Here is an 18,307-nt window from a genome sequence, read left to right as displayed (position 1 = left end):
TTTTTCTGCACCTTGACTCGTGTGTGTGTGTGTGTGTAGCATCAGCATCATGTTTTTGTTTATTTGTTTTGTTGGATTAAAAATAATTAAATAAACTGGTGATCATGCTTATGGATCACCATGGCACATATCTCCAGCCATATGGTTTATTTATGCAGATGAAAAAGTGAGTGTGAATGTGTCTGACATCACAGTGTTTTTGTGCGCTGTGTAAAAGTAATTGCCTTTGATTGTGAGTGAGAGCGGTGATTCTGCAGGTCACCAGCTATTGTAACGAAAAAAAAAAGAGTGAAAAAGAAAAATCATAGGAAAAAGGTTTTGTGTTGATCAGCCAAAAACAACTACAATTTCATTTTCTGCTTTTAAGAAAAGACTGTTCACAAAAACACACACAGAGAGAGATGTGTGTTGATTAAGCAGTGATGATAATAATGAAATGTCTTAGTTTGTCACTTTCAGGTGAAAAGCAGACCTGAATCAATTTTCCACATGCAGCAGTCGGAAGAAAGTTATAGTTTAACATCATTGGAAACATGCAGGCCAAGTTTCTGGCTGACTTATTTACAGCGCCATGTGTCTCTCAACCTCACAAGCAAGCAAGCTCTCACCCCTCCCTGAAGACAAGGAATGCAGCTCCAAAGCAATAACATGATAAAGAGACAGCAGCAAGTCCTGAGCAAAGAGTCCCAGCAAAGCAGCAGCAATGTGGACAAACAGTATCAGAGAAGAAGAGCAAACCCATCATCCTGACTGATCGGATGGATGGCACTGTGTTTACAACAGGCTGTGACTTCACTGTGCATGTGAAGAAAACGTTTGAGGAGAACTGAACAGTTGGAGTTTGACATTTGCCACCTGTGGAGTAAAATGGCAAGAAGAGACAGTGGAACACAGGACAAAGCTGAAGGAGAACTGCCGGCTGTTTGGACTGTTGAAGTGGGAGAGGACAAAAGAGTGAGAGGACAACAGAGTGAGAAGACTAGGTGAGAACACAGAGGAATGCTGTTATTTAATGTGGGAAATCAAAATTTGGGTTAGCAAACCTGGGGAAAAGAAAACTGACTGCTTAAGTTGGAAAATTGAGACGGAGTCTGAAACATTGCGAAAATAGAAACATATACAAAATCACACACACACAAGCAGAACATGCATTAACCCTACTAACAATTCCAAACACAAAATGACTCATGAAGACTCATAGCACATTAGTTAAGAAATGATTAAATAATAGCAGAGAAATGTGTAGGAAAGGCAGCTTTAAGAACATGCTCTGCTGGAGATGCAGCTCCACAGACATGCATTAGACCTGCCTAATAACACAAACCCATGCAATGAAAATTAGCTTGTTATCTTTCATCAGTGTTACAATAGTGTCAATTTAGCAGACACTTGTTATCAAATACTGAATTTATCCTAAAGAAAAAAATTGACTCTACAAGTTGCAGGACAACAATTTAACTTTTGTGGGAAAAAAAAAAAAAAAAATCCTGGTTTGATAAATCAGTGATCAGACAATAAATTTAGTGTTAAAATGGTAAATTGGGAGAAGCTTCCTGCTTGATTGAGGCAGCATAAGTAATTTACTGTATGAGGGAAATTGTCTTTTGTGATACTATTTTGAACATGCTTTTCTGTCGTCCTGTCAACTTAGTGGGTTAATAGCTGATATGCAAATTAGTTGATCGGTTTTAGATTAATGAAAGGTGATTGAATTCTAGCACGAGTGAATGAGATGTGTTGGAGTTTGTTGTGTGTTGAGTGGAGACTCTAAAACACTGAGTTTCCTGCTTTGATGTGCGAGTGAATCCTGTATTTAGATACACAACTCTGAATACGTCAGAACAGACTGTTTTGTGAAGTGCATGACAGCATGTCACATGTTTTATGATGAAGGGAAAAAGGAAAAATTGAATAAAATAGATCTGTGGCTTAAATGAGTGAAGAGCACAGACCGGGTGATTAAACTCATAGCTAATATGACATTAGGGTTATGTTGTGTGTTGTGCAGCTGATGGTTGATTTGGAGTGAATCTAGCTGATGATTTTTCTTTTGTTGTGAAGTTGAGCCTGCCGATTAGTATGATGGTATGATAAACCATGCTAATGGTATGATTTACCCTCCTGAGATGAGGAGCTTGTGTCATGACTTAACAAGGCCTTTTTATTTTGATACTTTCACAGTGCACTGAGAGTTTGGTTTGATAATCTCTGTTATTTTTTATTTTTTTTTTCATTTTTGAACAAGTACTGATTTTTGCTTGTGAATTTCTTTTCTTTGAGCAGATCTGCAAGTTGGGAATTAAAAGCGTTACACGTCGTCAAGAAAATTGTTGCAAGTGAGTTTCTCCACATTTAAAATGGGTTCAGGGGAAAGCCACTTATTTGGGACAATTAGGAAATGAGAGTCCCCCCCAAAAAGGATTCAACGAGGAAATCCAGTCTAAATTATTTTTCTTTTTGAAATAACGTCGTTTTGCTGAGCGTGGAAACGAATGCGATGATAATTTCCACAATTAGCAAAAGAAGGAACCACTGAGTGAATGAGTAAGAATTTTAAAATATCTGACTGACTGACTGAACATGATTGTGTGAAGCTAACCCCCACCTGACAAAGGTGCAGATGAACCCATGTGTTTCCTTTTACAGGAGCAGAAAGATGACAGCAACACTCGAGGTTGCATGATGATTTAACCTTTTAAATGCCATTTTCTGTGTCTGTGCATTTATCAGGTGTGTTATTCATAGGCTTGAGTTGCTCACAGAGATATCTGTGACAAAGTATGCATACGCCTGCGCAAGCGCTAATATTTGCATTTTCTTTTCTTACAGCATGCCAGTTCTTCATGTGAATTGATGATGCGATTTATACCAGGACAACTGGTTGATGTTTTTTCCTACTACAGGATTTCTGGGTTTATGTGTGAGGAAAACTGTGTTTACAGGTTATGAGTGGTGATGCTGTTGCATTGTGTTGATGGGAAAATGTGAAGGTTACTTTGATAATGTGAATAACCTGTGTGAAATTTCCTGTGTTGAGAACTGGTGTTACTTCTTTCCACAGCTAGGGTTGACTTTATGGTGTTTTTATGGCACCTCTGGAACCTGTTGACCTGTGTCTGACCTCTGTCTGACTACAGTCAATGTGTATTGCTAATGTTAGTTTCTTTGAGAATGCTGTGGAAGATTCAGCTGAAACGGACAAGTGACATGAGTAACACAAATAAGAGATACAGTGTTTCTGGGATAGTTTGATATGGGCTCATTAGCTGGCCACTTTTGAGCCCATAGTAATATATAAGTGGAGTGACTTTGCTTAAGAGCAGTCACCGATTACATTAATGTTGCCTGAGTACATGGGATGATCCACGTCTGAGGCGACTTATGAAAATAATTGTAGTTTACTGATTTGAGAAAACCTGCACATATATGTGTGTGATGTAATGTATGTTGTTGGCTGGAAATACATTTACAAGGGTTACAGAATGTTTCCGGGGTGGAACCAATGTTTAGTCTGTTGTTTGGGGTGACAATATTTTCAGTTACACGCCACACTCGGTAGAGCGCAGCATGCTTTTCGTCTCTCTCTGGTGGTGGTAGAAACATGTAGACGTATGCAACGGAGTGTTCGACTATGGGAAAGAGTGACACTACAAGAAGCGTTTCATTTAACCCCTGCAAGTTAATGCGGCCAATGAGGTATGCAATTTGTATATGTTGTGATAGAAAATAAGATGTTTGTTTGTGATAGAGCGAGCGAGTTTATGGTAACCACGTGTATATGTTAGCATTTTGTGAAGGTAAATTGTAAGAATTTGTGTTGTTTAAAACCCCTGGGGGATCTTAGAAAAATGCATACACTATTGGTCTTAGAGCCACAAATCGACCACGCCCAAAAAAGTGCTATAAAAAATTTATATATTAATATTTTTTTCCACTTTAAATTAGCCAATCTTTTAGACCTACTTCTCCTTGAAATATTCATGTCAAGTTTTAATTACATTTCGCGGATTTTAACCCTTTATATCCCGGTTTCGTCACATGAGCGCACTGCTTTTTTTGCCCCAAAAAACAAAAAACTTGAATATTTTCCAAAAAAAACATTTGAGGTAATATTCAATTGTTATTATAATTAGGCCTTTGGATGGACTAAAGATTGGCACCAAGAGTCATTTCGATCGCCTTTTATTTTTTTTCCAGGAGCGCATTTCATAAAATGCACACTATCGACCACGCCCAAAAAGTGCAATAAAAATATTAAATATTAATTTTTTTTTTCACTTTAAATTGGTCAGTCTTTTAAAACTACTTCTCCCTGAAATATTCATATAAAGTTTTAATTATATTTTCGTTGTTTTAACCCTTTAAATTACAAAAAAACTAAAAAAAAAACTAAAAAACTAAATATTTTCCCAAAAAAACATTTGAAGTAATATTTGATTGTTATTATAATTAGGCCTTTAGATGGACTAAAGATTGGCACAAACAGTCATTTCGATCGCCTTTTATTTTTTTTTTTTCAGGACCAGAAAATGGTCTCCAGGCGGCAAATGCTCCTCCTCTAGGCCGAAATAAGTGCATGTTGCCGGGGTAAGTCGCGACGATCACCGGGGCACGATCACCGGGGACTGCTTTTTCCAGCCCACACGTCCGATACCACGTGACAACAAATACGTCATTTCCTGTTGACTAAAAAAAAAAAAAGCACCCTCTCATGGTCCTAGGGACCCAAAAATGCTCCCGCACGATCAGCGGGCGAAGCCGCTGCAGCACGCCGGAAATGACGCTTCATTCCCCGCAGGTCTGTTTAAGCAGCCCGCTGTTTTCCAGCAGGGGTCAAATGTGAAGCAAGGGCGCCACCCGGTGGACAAATAAAAAAATTACAACTCTAAGGCCTCCTCCAAAATGAAAATGAAACTTAAACATCGACGATCCCTTTGACCGTAATTAATTTGCAGTGAAAAATAGCATTTATAATGGGTTTCAAGGGGCAGAAATCGGCCACGAGGTTCGATAGTGGATGTATGCCTTTTATTCAGCCATTTAAGCTCATTTAAAAAACTCAGACTGAAATTTTAAAATAAAATGGGAAAAAAAATACATGTTTGAAAATTTGGCTATACTCCATTAAACACAGTGGAAATGGTGTGGAATTAAAAAACGCAAAGGCCACGAAATGGTCCCAGGTTCTACAGAGGGTTTTAAACACTTTGTTCTCCTGCAGGTCCAGTCCTGTCGCCACAGAAACAAGTCCTGACCCATGTACCTGGAACCATAGAAGAAGAATAAAATAATAAATGATATTTAAAAAAAGACCTTAAATCCCACAACATAAAAACATTTCGACCAATGAAATGCTTTAGAGTGAAGGACAGCAGTGAATCGCCGCTGACGTGGATTTATGCACAGCTGCAGGTGAGCTCACCTCACTGAAGGATGCATTTTTTCTTTTTCTTCAAACGCTTTCTTCCTGTGTGGCCTTCTGGAGATCAAAGAGAGGATACGATTGGTCGGTTTCTAGATATAAAGCTTATTTCATCATCAACACTAAAGGATGTTCTATCATCGTCTTGATGAGACCTTACAGCCTGAGCCTCAGCTCACCATGTCACAGGAAACACTAATGTTCAGGAACAGGAAGTGACCTCATAGACTCAGAGCTACATCACAACAGCCAGACTGACCCGGCTACATCACCATGGTATGGCAATCTCGACTCCACTCAACTGTAATCTGCGGCCGAGTCTCCGTCACTCTGCTGCAAACACTGAACACAACTTGATCTGTGTGGGTGGGCTGTGGGACAGGAAGCATTAAAATTTCCATGTTTCAGAAACAAACAGCAGCACTGAGCGTGCTCAAAGCCTGAAGCAGAGAGCACAGCGCCTCACTCTACCTGCTGGGCTGGTGTCTAAGGTGTTTGATGCGTTCCGGGGAGCAGAATCTTCCGGGTTAGGATCTTTGCTCCTGTTGACCTGGGTCACATCCTGCTGACTAGCTGTGTGCTGGACTTCCTGCTGCGCCGGTCTGGTGTCCACTTCAGACTCCGGACCCTGGACCTCAGCTGCGGGGCGTTCACAGAGGGCCTGGAGCTCTGAGGCAGCTCTGTCTGGCTCTGCTGGCTCCGGTTCTGGTCTGGTTCCAGCAGGTGGATGTGTGGGAGTCCGGACCTCCTCCCGAGGCTTCTCGGGAAAATCTGGCTTATCTTGGGCCGGTGACATCTGCGTGACCCCGGGGTGACCTGAAAAGGAGAACTTGATCAAACGAGCAGTAGTGACAAGAAAGTCTGCAGAAGTCCTGCCGGGCTCTCACCTTCGACCCCACCGTCCGGCTCTGCCCGTGGGCTTGTCTTCCTCAGCCTGCAGCCCTTCCTGATCTCGGCCAGCAGGTTGTCGACGGTGCATCCTTCGTCCCAATTGGCCATGTCTGTCCTAACTGCAGCACAGACACACGTTCCCCTGTGAGCTTAGCGCACGTGTCACAAACAACAGGTGAAAGCTGTCACTGCATCACCTGACAGCCTCACAGGTACAGCAGCATTTAATCTTTACAAACTTTCTTCTCGTCCTGATGCTGTCACATCATTTCCTTTAAATATTCAGCTGCTGATAAACTGTTGCAGAAAAATGTTGCTGATGTCAGCTATTGATTCTCGACCTGTCCGTCACCGGCCCTTCACATGTCTCACCTGTTCTCCACTTGCACTTGACCTGTCCTTCACCTGCCACACCTGGAGAGACAGGTGAGGGACACCTGTCTCTCCATTTAAGGAGGGAGGATTTAAGGTGAAATAATGGTGTCTGACTTACTGATCTTTCTGGTGGGGGCTTCTTCTCTCAGTTTCCTCCCTTCCTCCAACCTCTTCCTCCTCTTCTCCTGCTCCCTGTGACCTTCGTTCTCCTGATCGAAGAATAAAAGGAACACACAGTTCAAACTTCAGCAGGCTAACCGGCCCCCCAGAGAGGGCGGAGCTTAACATTTACAGGGAAACAGGACTAATGTGTGGCAGCTACCACACTTTGTCACGGTTCAAGTCAGAGCCGATTGGCTGGCTGAGACATAGTTTAAATGACACATGCAAACGTGCGGCAGGGTATGAGTCCTGCAGACTGAGCCGCACTGCGATTGGCGCTGACCTTGAGGGTTCGAAGGAAGAGGTCTCTGAATGCCTTGATGGTGCTGAAGAGCTCTTCGAGGGAGAAGCTGCTGCTGTCCTCACAGAGGTAGGCGGACAGGTGCTTCCTCTGCTCCTCCACAGATGACAGCAGGAGTTGCAGCTGCTCAACAGCCTGCAGGCTCTCCTGGTAACACCACATAAGAACAACAGGTAAGTTCACCTGGAACAGCAGGTCTGTCCCACTAAAACGGTGTCAGTGAGTGTACAGACTGGATTTATCTGCCCGTAAAGGTGACAGCCTCATCCTGAGTGACTCACCTGTATGGTGGACAGGTACTGCTCCTTCATGTCGTCAGATGAGGAGGAAACGCTCCTCTCTGAGTTTTTCAGCCGTTTGTTTAGAGTCTTTGTTTCAGACTGAATAGAGTCCAAGCTGAGCCTGCAGGTGGAGTCAGAGGGCAACATTTAACACCGCTGCAGGCGAAACACCTGAGCTACCACGTCACAGACTCCACCCAGCAGTCTGTACGTGACTGAACTCCTATATGTGTTTACCCAGCAGCCTTTGCACAGATCTCCAGGTCATCGGGCAGGTTGAGCAGGTCGGGGTGATTCTCTTCAGCCTCCTAAGGGTCACAAACAGCAGCAACTGAATTATTATGAGAATACTGCAGTATTCCCCAGTATTCGTAGTATTCCCAGCATTACCTGCAGGATGTGGTGCAGCAGCGTGACTCTCGACTTGTTGGCTTTGGTTTCGGTCAGTTTGAGCAGAGTGCTGATCTTAAAGCCTTCAGCATTCCCCGTGTGAGTTCCCTGATGGACCATACATCACATGACTAAATCAGACTACCAGCCTTTACATTTTATTTCAGCTAAATAACAGACTGATTTATGATTTGGCAACTAAATGAACTGTCTTGGTAGACAGTCTGTTGGTAGATTTGTGCTGAGCTAATAGTTGGTGCTGAGTCACACCTGCCTGAATGTGCAAACAAATAAAAACAAAAAAAACAAACAAAACTGTTAGATTTGTATTGTTGATTGTCATTTATGCTTAGAAATATTTACTTATATATGCTTAGAGTTTTGTAATTAGTTGTAGATTGGTAGAGGTTTTGATCCTTGATAGTCTGCAAACTTTGTGTGTATTAGACAGCACTTTGGGAGCATGAGAGGTCATACCGTGTCTTATTATTTTATGGTAGGATTAACGTAGTTGCGTCTGTTCTAGTCTAAGTGCTCTTTGTTTAGATGAACTGCAGGACTTCCTCACCGTGTTATCTAGGATGAACCATCTAGGGTGAGGGGGAGGCTACCCTCTTCCTGACCAAGGATGTTTGACCCTTTGATCAGCAGTCCACACACACACACACACAAAAGAAGTTTTGGTTAAATCGCCCAAGGGTCCCAAGCGTCCGGTGAGTGTCCGGTTTTGAAATCGCCCTGGGTGTGTGTCCCGAGCGTCCCTTCATTGGGGTTTGTCGCGCGAGTGGGTGAGCGTCCCACAACTGGGTCAGGGTCCCGAGCGGTCCGGTGTGAGTCCGGAGTAGGCCTATTTTGTGTTGTTGTCATTGTTGTCGTCGTCGTCGTTTTTGTTGTTGTTGTGTGAGTGTGTGCGGAGCAGAACACGTGGTCTGTAACACCGACTGTTGTTGTTATCATGGGTTTCTAAGCAACCAAGAGTGAGTTAGAGGGAGAAAGACGTTTGTGCTGGACTTTGCTCCTGGCAGCACAAAGTATTTATGTATAAAAGAGAGAGAGCGAAGGCTCCACAGCTGCGTGGGTGCACGCGAATGCGGTCGCGCGGGTTTCACGCGGACCTGAGCCGTGCGGTTAATCGCAGGCTTATAAATGGAAGAGATTCAAATGTTAGAAGTTTTCAGAAAACACACCAGCCTTGAAGAGTGTGTGGAAAAGGCCAGCCCACATCAGCAGCTGTGCTCTGGTGGGTGGCTTTCCCCCCACCCCTTCCTGACACAAAATGTTAACAGCCTGTGTGCCAAACCATTGAGGTGGATAGTTGTTAAAAGTAACCTACATTAAACTTGTGGTTGCTTAAATTCAGTACAATGACATGTGAGGAGAAGTGATATAGGTAAATATTTAAACTCATGAAGTGCATAGAGGCACTTGACCTGTGTGGAAGACTGTCGTCTTATTATGAACCATTGTTGAGATATAGAGCACATCTGTGAAAACAACTAATATGCTCAACCCTGTATGAAACATCTAAAAATACATGATGGAGAAGCTGTGTTGAATATGTAAGTGTAAGACTTTGCCACTGTGGGCAGAGCATGCAACTACTGTGTGATGTCGCGTTGCAGTTTTGTTTTTGTTTTTTGAGCTGATGAGCAAGCTACACATTATCAGATCAAGAGCTGTCTGAGAACTACTCAAAGAGAGGGAAACAGAGAGTGTGCAGCGTTTCCATGAGCAGTTTTTCTGCACCTTGACTCGTGTGTGTGTGTGTGTGTGTAGCATCAGCATCATGTTTTTGTTTATTTGTTTTGTTGGATTAAAAATAATTAAATAAACTGGTGATCATGCTTATGGATCACCATGGCACATATCTCCAGCCATATGGTTTATTTATGCAGATGAAAAAGTGAGTGTGAATGTGTCTGACATCACAGTGTTTTTGTGCGCTGTGTAAAAGTAATTGCCTTTGATTGTGAGTGAGAGCGGTGATTCTGCAGGTCACCAGCTATTGTAACGAAAAAAAAAAGAGTGAAAAAGAAAAATCATAGGAAAAAGGTTTTGTGTTGATCAGCCAAAAACAACTACAATTTCATTTTCTGCTTTTAAGAAAAGACTGTTCACAAAAACACACACAGAGAGAGATGTGTGTTGATTAAGCAGTGATGATAATAATGAAATGTCTTAGTTTGTCACTTTCAGGTGAAAAGCAGACCTGAATCAATTTTCCACATGCAGCAGTCGGAAGAAAGTTATAGTTTAACATCATTGGAAACATGCAGGCCAAGTTTCTGGCTGACTTATTTACAGCGCCATGTGTCTCTCAACCTCACAAGCAAGCAAGCTCTCACCCCTCCCTGAAGACAAGGAATGCAGCTCCAAAGCAATAACATGATAAAGAGACAGCAGCAAGTCCTGAGCAAAGAGTCCCAGCAAAGCAGCAGCAATGTGGACAAACAGTATCAGAGAAGAAGAGCAAACCCATCATCCTGACTGATCGGATGGATGGCACTGTGTTTACAACAGGCTGTGACTTCACTGTGCATGTGAAGAAAACGTTTGAGGAGAACTGAACAGTTGGAGTTTGACATTTGCCACCTGTGGAGTAAAATGGCAAGAAGAGACAGTGGAACACAGGACAAAGCTGAAGGAGAACTGCCGGCTGTTTGGACTGTTGAAGTGGGAGAGGACAAAAGAGTGAGAGGACAACAGAGTGAGAAGACTAGGTGAGAACACAGAGGAATGCTGTTATTTAATGTGGGAAATCAAAATTTGGGTTAGCAAACCTGGGGAAAAGAAAACTGACTGCTTAAGTTGGAAAATTGAGACGGAGTCTGAAACATTGCGAAAATAGAAACATATACAAAATCACACACACACAAGCAGAACATGCATTAACCCTACTAACAATTCCAAACACAAAATGACTCATGAAGACTCATAGCACATTAGTTAAGAAATGATTAAATAATAGCAGAGAAATGTGTAGGAAAGGCAGCTTTAAGAACATGCTCTGCTGGAGATGCAGCTCCACAGACATGCATTAGACCTGCCTAATAACACAAACCCATGCAATGAAAATTAGCTTGTTATCTTTCATCAGTGTTACAATAGTGTCAATTTAGCAGACACTTGTTATCAAATACTGAATTTATCCTAAAGAAAAAAATTGACTCTACAAGTTGCAGGACAACAATTTAACTTTTGTGGGAAAAAAAAAAAAAAAATCCTGGTTTGATAAATCAGTGATCAGACAATAAATTTAGTGTTAAAATGGTAAATTGGGAGAAGCTTCCTGCTTGATTGAGGCAGCATAAGTAATTTACTGTATGAGGGAAATTGTCTTTTGTGATACTATTTTGAACATGCTTTTCTGTCGTCCTGTCAACTTAGTGGGTTAATAGCTGATATGCAAATTAGTTGATCGGTTTTAGATTAATGAAAGGTGATTGAATTCTAGCACGAGTGAATGAGATGTGTTGGAGTTTGTTGTGTGTTGAGTGGAGACTCTAAAACACTGAGTTTCCTGCTTTGATGTGCGAGTGAATCCTGTATTTAGATACACAACTCTGAATACGTCAGAACAGACTGTTTTGTGAAGTGCATGACAGCATGTCACATGTTTTATGATGAAGGGAAAAAGGAAAAATTGAATAAAATAGATCTGTGGCTTAAATGAGTGAAGAGCACAGACCGGGTGATTAAACTCATAGCTAATATGACATTAGGGTTATGTTGTGTGTTGTGCAGCTGATGGTTGATTTGGAGTGAATCTAGCTGATGATTTTTCTTTTGTTGTGAAGTTGAGCCTGCCGATTAGTATGATGGTATGATGAACCATGCTAATGGTATGATTTACCCTCCTGAGATGAGGAGCTTGTGTCATGACTTAACAAGGCCTTTTTATTTTGATACTTTCACAGTGCACTGAGAGTTTGGTTTGATAATCTCTGTTATTTTTTTATTTTTTTTTTCATTTTTGAACAAGTACTGATTTTTGCTTGTGAATTTCTTTTCTTTGAGCAGATCTGCAAGTCGGGAATTAAAAGCGTTACACGTCGTCAAGAAAATTGTTGCAAGTGAGTTTCTCCACATTTAAAATGGGTTCAGGGGAAAGCCACTTATTTGGGACAATTAGGAAATGAGAGTCCCCCCCAAAAAGGATTCAACGAGGAAATCCAGTCTAAATTATTTTTCTTTTTGAAATAACGTCGTTTTGCTGAGCGTGGAAACGAATGCGATGATAATTTCCACAATTAGCAAAAGAAGGAACCACTGAGTGAATGAGTAAGAATTTTAAAATATCTGACTGACTGACTGAACATGATTGTGTGAAGCTAACCCCCACCTGACAAAGGTGCAGATGAACCCATGTGTTTCCTTTTACAGGAGCAGAAAGATGACAGCAACACTCGAGGTTGCATGATGATTTAACCTTTTAAATGCCATTTTCTGTGTCTGTGCATTTATCAGGTGTGTTATTCATAGGCTTGAGTTGCTCACAGAGATATCTGTGACAAAGTATGCATACGCCTGCGCAAGCGCTAATATTTGCATTTTCTTTTCTTACAGCATGCCAGTTCTTCATGTGAATTGATGATGCGATTTATACCAGGACAACTGGTTGATGTTTTTTCCTACTACAGGATTTCTGGGTTTATGTGTGAGGAAAACTGTGTTTACAGGTTATGAGTGGTGATGCTGTTGCATTGTGTTGATGGGAAAATGTGAAGGTTACTTTGATAATGTGAATAACCTGTGTGAAATTTCCTGTGTTGAGAACTGGTGTTACTTCTTTCCACAGCTAGGGTTGACTTTATGGTGTTTTTATGGCACCTCTGGAACCTGTTGACCTGTGTCTGACCTCTGTCTGACTACAGTCAATGTGTATTGCTAATGTTAGTTTCTTTGAGAATGCTGTGGAAGATTCAGCTGAAACGGACAAGTGACATGAGTAACACAAATAAGAGATACAGTGTTTCTGGGATAGTTTGATATGGGCTCATTAGCTGGCCACTTTTGAGCCCATAGTAATATATAAGTGGAGTGACTTTGCTTAAGAGCAGTCACCGATTACATTAATGTTGCCTGAGTACATGGGATGATCCACGTCTGAGGCGACTTATGAAAATAATTGTAGTTTACTGATTTGAGAAAACCTGCACATATATGTGTGTGATGTAATGTATGTTGTTGGCTGGAAATACATTTACAAGGGTTACAGAATGTTTCCGGGGTGGAACCAATGTTTAGTCTGTTGTTTGGGGTGACAATATTTTCAGTTACACGCCACACTCGGTAGAGCGCAGCATGCTTTTCGTCTCTCTCTGGTGGTGGTAGAAACATGTAGACGTATGCAACGGAGTGTTCGACTATGGGAAAGAGTGACACTACAAGAAGCGTTTCATTTAACCCCTGCAAGTTAATGCGGCCAATGAGGTATGCAATTTGTATATGTTGTGATAGAAAATAAGATGTTTGTTTGTGATAGAGCGAGCGAGTTTATGGTAACCACGTGTATATGTTAGCATTTTGTGAAGGTAAATTGTAAGCATTTGTGTTGTTTAAATTAACAATTTCTTTGTTTGCTCGTAAGATGCAGTTTGCCATGAGATGAGCTCAATGAATGGGATAACTGCTAATACATTTGTTAAACTGTGTACCTTTTCAGTAATTTAGGGTGATTTGACATATGCTGAGTATAAAAATGTTTGCATTGAAACTGTTAGACATGAGGTATTCATACCTGGGAACTTTTCAGGCATAAAGGTCAAAAAGGGGGGAAATGTTAGATTTGTATTGTTGATTGTCATTTATGCTTAGAAATATTTACTTATATATGCTTAGAGTTTTGTAATTAGTTGTAGATTGGTAGAGGTTTTGATCCTTGATAGTCTGCAAACTTTGTGTGTATTAGACAGCACTTTGGGAGCATGAGAGGTCATACCGTGTCTTATTATTTTATGGTAGGATTAACGTAGTTGCGTCTGTTCTAGTCTAAGTGCTCTTTGTTTAGATGAACTGCAGGACTTCCTCACCGTGTTATCTAGGATGAACCATCTAGGGTGAGGGGGAGGCTACCCTCTTCCTGACCAAGGATGTTTGACCCTTTGATCAGCAGTCCACACACACACACACACACACACACACACACACACACACACACACACACACACACACACACACACACACACACACACACACACACAGGCAAGGTACTCTTTGTTTGTATGTAGACGTCGTATGTTAATGAACCTATGCATATTCATGTAACCTCAATAAAAGGATAGTGTATGGGAGGACGGACGAGAGCTACTGGGGTCAAGCGAAGGGACGGCGCTCTGTCCAGTCTCTCCCGTGCACGAGTACCATGAAGAAGTTTGCCTACTTGCGTCTTGCTTGCAGTGTAATTATATTGTCTTAACGTTCCAGCGAATAGGTTCAAGCTACAAACCTAACAAAAACACTCCTCGGACGAACTGTTAGTGCAATCAACCTCACAGCTGTGATATTACTGCTTAGATAACTTCATAAAAACTTCATCAGAGGCTCCAGTTAGCTGAGGTGAAGTCCAGCAGTTGCTAGAGGCCCACTCCACAGCAGAGACACGGACATGACTTATTTTTCTTGCACGAAAGGACAAGCATCATGGTGCAGTGGAACCAGCATCCAGGACATAAACAGCTGCATTATACTGCTAACATCTGCACAGACAGCATGTTGATGCTAAACTAGCCAAGAACTTAAGGCCCTTTCGCATAGGATGCGGCACACTGACCGCTAGCTTGTTCTCCACCTGTCTCGCTTAGCGTAAAGGACCCAAACTCTGTGTTGTGCTGGCCGATGCGCTCTGCTTGGAAGTCTTTGACTTTGTGTCCTTCACAAGAGTTTGTGTTGAGTTATGTTCAAATTTTTAATAAAACAAAAATATCGCTCAGTCATATAGATGGAAGAGTTTGTTTGTGTGGTTTGAGTCTTCGGGAAGAGAACTGCTTTAGGACCGTCACTGAGCATGCCACACAAAGTAATCAGATTACAAGGAGTAAAAAAAAGATTCTCACATAGTTGAGAAAGTTTCCGACACTCAGGATTAGTTTACAGAAGACTGGCAGCCGAGCGCTCTCCTTCACACCTGCACACAAAACAACACACACAAACAGAAACAAGATCACCACCACAGCAGCCAAACGTGCGTGTGCAGCCAGTGTGTTTGTTGTGTAGCTGCTGTGTGTTTGTCATGTATATACACACTCTGGCAGGCGCGGTCCAGCAGCTCAGCTCTGAGCCTCATAGTCTCCAACACACAGCTGCTCTCCTCACACAGCAACATACACTCAATCCTCAGAGAGTAACTGCAACACACACACACACACACACACACACACACAGAAACACACAGGCGCGCACAGACACGCACACAAACAGTGCGTGTGTGCGTCTGAAGGATATCGTATCCGAAGCGGATGATGTCGGACAGTTTGAGGGTGATGTAGGTCTGATCAGGAATCCGAAGGTCGTTTACAAATGTCTGCAGGAAACAAACAAACAAACGTCCAGGTGAAAGTTTCTGATTATGATGCTGAAGTCCACTCTGAAGGTTTTCACTCTTTTGTGATTTTACAGTTCTTGCCTGTTTAAATTAAAGTGGAATTAAATTTTTTTAAGTTAATAAAAAAAAAAAAAAAAAAATCTTTGTACTGTAACCTGTGACTTTAGGCATCACCACCCCCCACCTGTGTTTGCTGCTGATTGGTGGATACCTATGATAATGTACTGATATGTTGTGTATGGCTCACCCCATTGAGGCTGCCCAGGTCCTTCACCAGGTGTTCATCAGTGGTCGGGTTGTAGTTGATGACAGCGTGCTGTTTGTCCACACTGCGAGACTGAGACACACACACATACAACTCTTTTTGCTTACTTTCACTGCGACTCAAACAAGACACCATTACAACTTCCTTTTTCAGACCAACCTAGAGGGAGGCAATTTCTACTAACCCGAACACCTGCACAGGTCAGCCTCACCTGAAGCATCAGCTCGCAGTCCTCTCGGCCCACAAAAATCATCTCTCGGGGGAGGCGGTGTCGAGTCCCCGAACTGCTTACCAGGAACCATGATGTCACACTCATCTTCACAGGCCTGCTGAGAAACCCCAGAGCATCCTGGGAAATGAAGACAGAGGCAGGTGATACAGGTGGGTTTGTGCGGGCCTGTTGTGCCACCGTGACAGATTTTAAATATTTAATCAGACAAAATGAGTAATTTCAGACGATCCTGCTCTTACTGATTTGTGTGTGTTTGAATCCTGACAGCTGAGGCACCTGCAGGTGTGTAGTCAGGTCCAAAAGGACCTGCAGGTTGTCCACACCAGCCTGAGTCTGAGGTTCAAACACCTTCAACTTTCAATTAAGCACTGAATGAACTCCTACAGACATTTTTATTCACAGTGCTCTGATTACAGAGGTTCGGCACAGAAACGGGGTCATGCAGTCAAATATGTGATATTTATTAAAAACACAGAGCATGAGCAAATCAACTGTTCATTTCATCTTTAGAGTTAAAAGTTGAACTAAAGCACTGACCAGCAGAAAATAAAACACGAGCGCTTTATAAAACTTCTAATTTGAAATAACGGCTCAGAGATGATTCTGTTTCCTGGGAAGGGGTTAAAGATATTTCCTATTTCTAACAGGAAATATCCAACTGTCAAATGACCACATGATCTCACACACACACTCGCACAGGTGAGAGTCACTGACATTAAAACTTCAGTTTTAGTGTTTTTCTGCACATATACTGCAGTATCATCAGTACTGTCAATACTTTTGTGTGAACCACACGAACAGATGAAGTGAGAGTTTGGAGTTTGAGCACTGGGTTTTGTATGCAGGAGCTCTTGCAGACACAGCTGAAGGATAGATGAAGCTCCTCTGCAGCACAGACAGCAGTGCCACAGACGCTCTGTCCAATCAGAGGCTGACACACGGGCACACATGGAGTAGATCAGCTCCTCCATCAGTCACTGAGACTTCACATCCACTCTGGAGCTCACTCTGTGAAGCTCTGCCCTTCTCAGGAGGTCAGAGGTGATTGGACGGCTCACTCCAAAGGGTTCCATAGGTAAAAAGTCTGGGGAAGGGAGGGGGGATCTTCCTGTTTTTCATCACGGCATAGAACCAGTGAAGAAAACTGCTCATGATGTGGACAGGTGTGGACAACACACACTCAGATGCACATACACACAGACAACCACAGACACTGAGCTGATGCTGGAGGAGAGGAGCGGCTCTTCAGCAGCATCTCTCCAGGCCTCAGCGCCTCTCGGCGGCTGCTGCCCAGAGCTGCTGCTCCTGTCCGGTTCCGACAGACGTGTGTGTGTGAAGGGTGGGGGAGTTACAGACAGATGACAGACAGGCTCTCCTCCTCCACGCCCTGCCCTCCCCCTCTCTTACCTCCGGGCTCTTCCCCGCTGCTCTTCGCTTCTTGGATCTGGGGCTGGCGTGCTGCGGGGGGGGGCAGAGCATGAGCGGGTCCCGTTATCCGGACTCACACGGACTGGGGCGGCTCGGCTCCGATGATGCTCTACAACATCTCCTCCTGACGCACCGCGACAGCGACCACCGCACCGGAAGAGCTGCCGAGACCTTCACAATTAAAGCCCGCACCTGATAACATGCCCAGTGAGGTTCGAACAGGTTTTATTAGAAAAAATAGAATATTACAGTCCACTGCAGCACCGACCGAGTCTGAGGCAGGCACACCGGGGCTGGCTGTCAAATTACCTGGTACTGCCACAGCAGAGGGCGCTGTGGAGCTCTGTTATCATACATTTGGCTTGGCAGTGGTCAGTAGTTAGACTCAGAGGCACTATGTTGTAATTTCGGTGAGTCAGACTGAATTTTCATGTTGTTTTTGTTCACACAAAACTAGCCATTGATTAAAATGAAACAGTGGTTCACCTGCTGGCTAAAGTCACGTGGTAGGCAGGATTCTGCAGATTGTACCGATAGGGATGGTGTGTGCTGAGCCAATCCAGCGGTGCACACCTCACACGACTGAGTCGAATGGCTGTGTAAGTGGCAAGTCAGACCTGCATGATCCAGCAAGACTTAAACCGGAGAGCAGCTCAGAGTCCCTTTTACATACTGTAAGACTTGAGCACGGAAAAGCACGGCCCCCTCAGCGTTGGTCTGCTGAGGAGCGATGATGGAGGATAACTCATGTACGAGTAAAAAGTGTGACCACGCGAGTAACTTCGTCACAGCACACCTGACTGCAGGTGTGACCGTGACGGAACGGCTGCCCTCGGCCTACTCTTATTGTGAAGGCGGGTCGGTTTCCGGTCGCGCGCTCGGCAGTGTGAGGGTTTTCGGAAGACCCGCTCATCGGTAATCAGCACAGATTCTTCTGATCGATCAGCTCAGCGTGCGCCGGGCAGAGGTCACATGATTTGGAGCGCCGTCGCTTCAGTACGGGAAGCGCCGGTTTTG

General features: G+C 43.1%; 1 protein-coding gene across 3 annotated transcripts; it reads right to left on the bottom strand.

The window, feature by feature from the left end:
- Nucleotides 1-4,975: 4,975 nt before the first annotated feature.
- Nucleotides 4,976-17,423, bottom strand: LOC106676873 (inverted formin-2). 3 transcript variants are annotated; one of them, XM_024801001.2, is made up of 15 exons: nucleotides 17,270-17,418; nucleotides 15,842-15,979; nucleotides 15,613-15,702; nucleotides 15,068-15,344; nucleotides 14,878-14,948; nucleotides 7,823-7,930; nucleotides 7,670-7,740; nucleotides 7,433-7,553; nucleotides 7,134-7,298; nucleotides 6,807-6,897; nucleotides 6,310-6,432; nucleotides 5,894-6,238; nucleotides 5,725-5,793; nucleotides 5,423-5,479; nucleotides 4,976-5,263 (listed from the first exon to the last, which is right to left on the bottom strand). In XM_024801001.2, the coding sequence occupies exons 1-14, from the start codon at nucleotides 17,339-17,341 to the stop codon at nucleotides 5,424-5,426; spliced, it is 1,797 nt and encodes a 598-aa protein (XP_024656769.1). In that variant the 5' UTR covers nucleotides 17,342-17,418; the 3' UTR covers nucleotides 4,976-5,263; nucleotide 5,423. The 3 variants fall into 3 exon arrangements, with proteins under 3 accessions (XP_024656769.1, XP_024656770.1, XP_076747528.1); XM_024801002.2 differs by lacking the exon at nucleotides 5,725-5,793 and having other exon boundaries at nucleotides 17,270-17,417; XM_076891413.1 differs by lacking the exons at nucleotides 4,976-5,263; nucleotides 5,423-5,479; nucleotides 5,725-5,793 and having other exon boundaries at nucleotides 6,055-6,218; nucleotides 17,270-17,423.
- Nucleotides 17,424-18,307: the final 884 nt, after the last annotated feature.

The sequence above is a fragment of the Maylandia zebra genome, linkage group LG13 (genome assembly GCF_041146795.1).
Source record: "Maylandia zebra isolate NMK-2024a linkage group LG13, Mzebra_GT3a, whole genome shotgun sequence".
Taxonomy (NCBI): Eukaryota; Metazoa; Chordata; class Actinopteri; order Cichliformes; family Cichlidae; genus Maylandia; species Maylandia zebra.
The sequence above is the reverse complement of the archived record's forward strand: the minus strand, read 5'-3'. Positions and strand labels throughout refer to the sequence as shown.

Excerpts from the sequence above, each read along its gene's own strand:
- LOC106676873 (XM_024801001.2), bottom strand. The coding sequence starts at position 17,341 with ATGCTCTGCCCCCCCCCGCAGCACGCCAGCCCCAGATCCAAGAAGCGA. Across the intron at positions 5,794-5,893 it reads CTTAGACACCAGCCCAGCAG|CCCACCCACACAGATCAAGT; the intron begins GTAGAGTGAGGC and ends CCTGTCCCACAG. Across the intron at positions 5,480-5,724 it reads AGACTCGGCCGCAGATTACA|AAGGCCACACAGGAAGAAAG; the intron begins GTTGAGTGGAGT and ends TTTGATCTCCAG.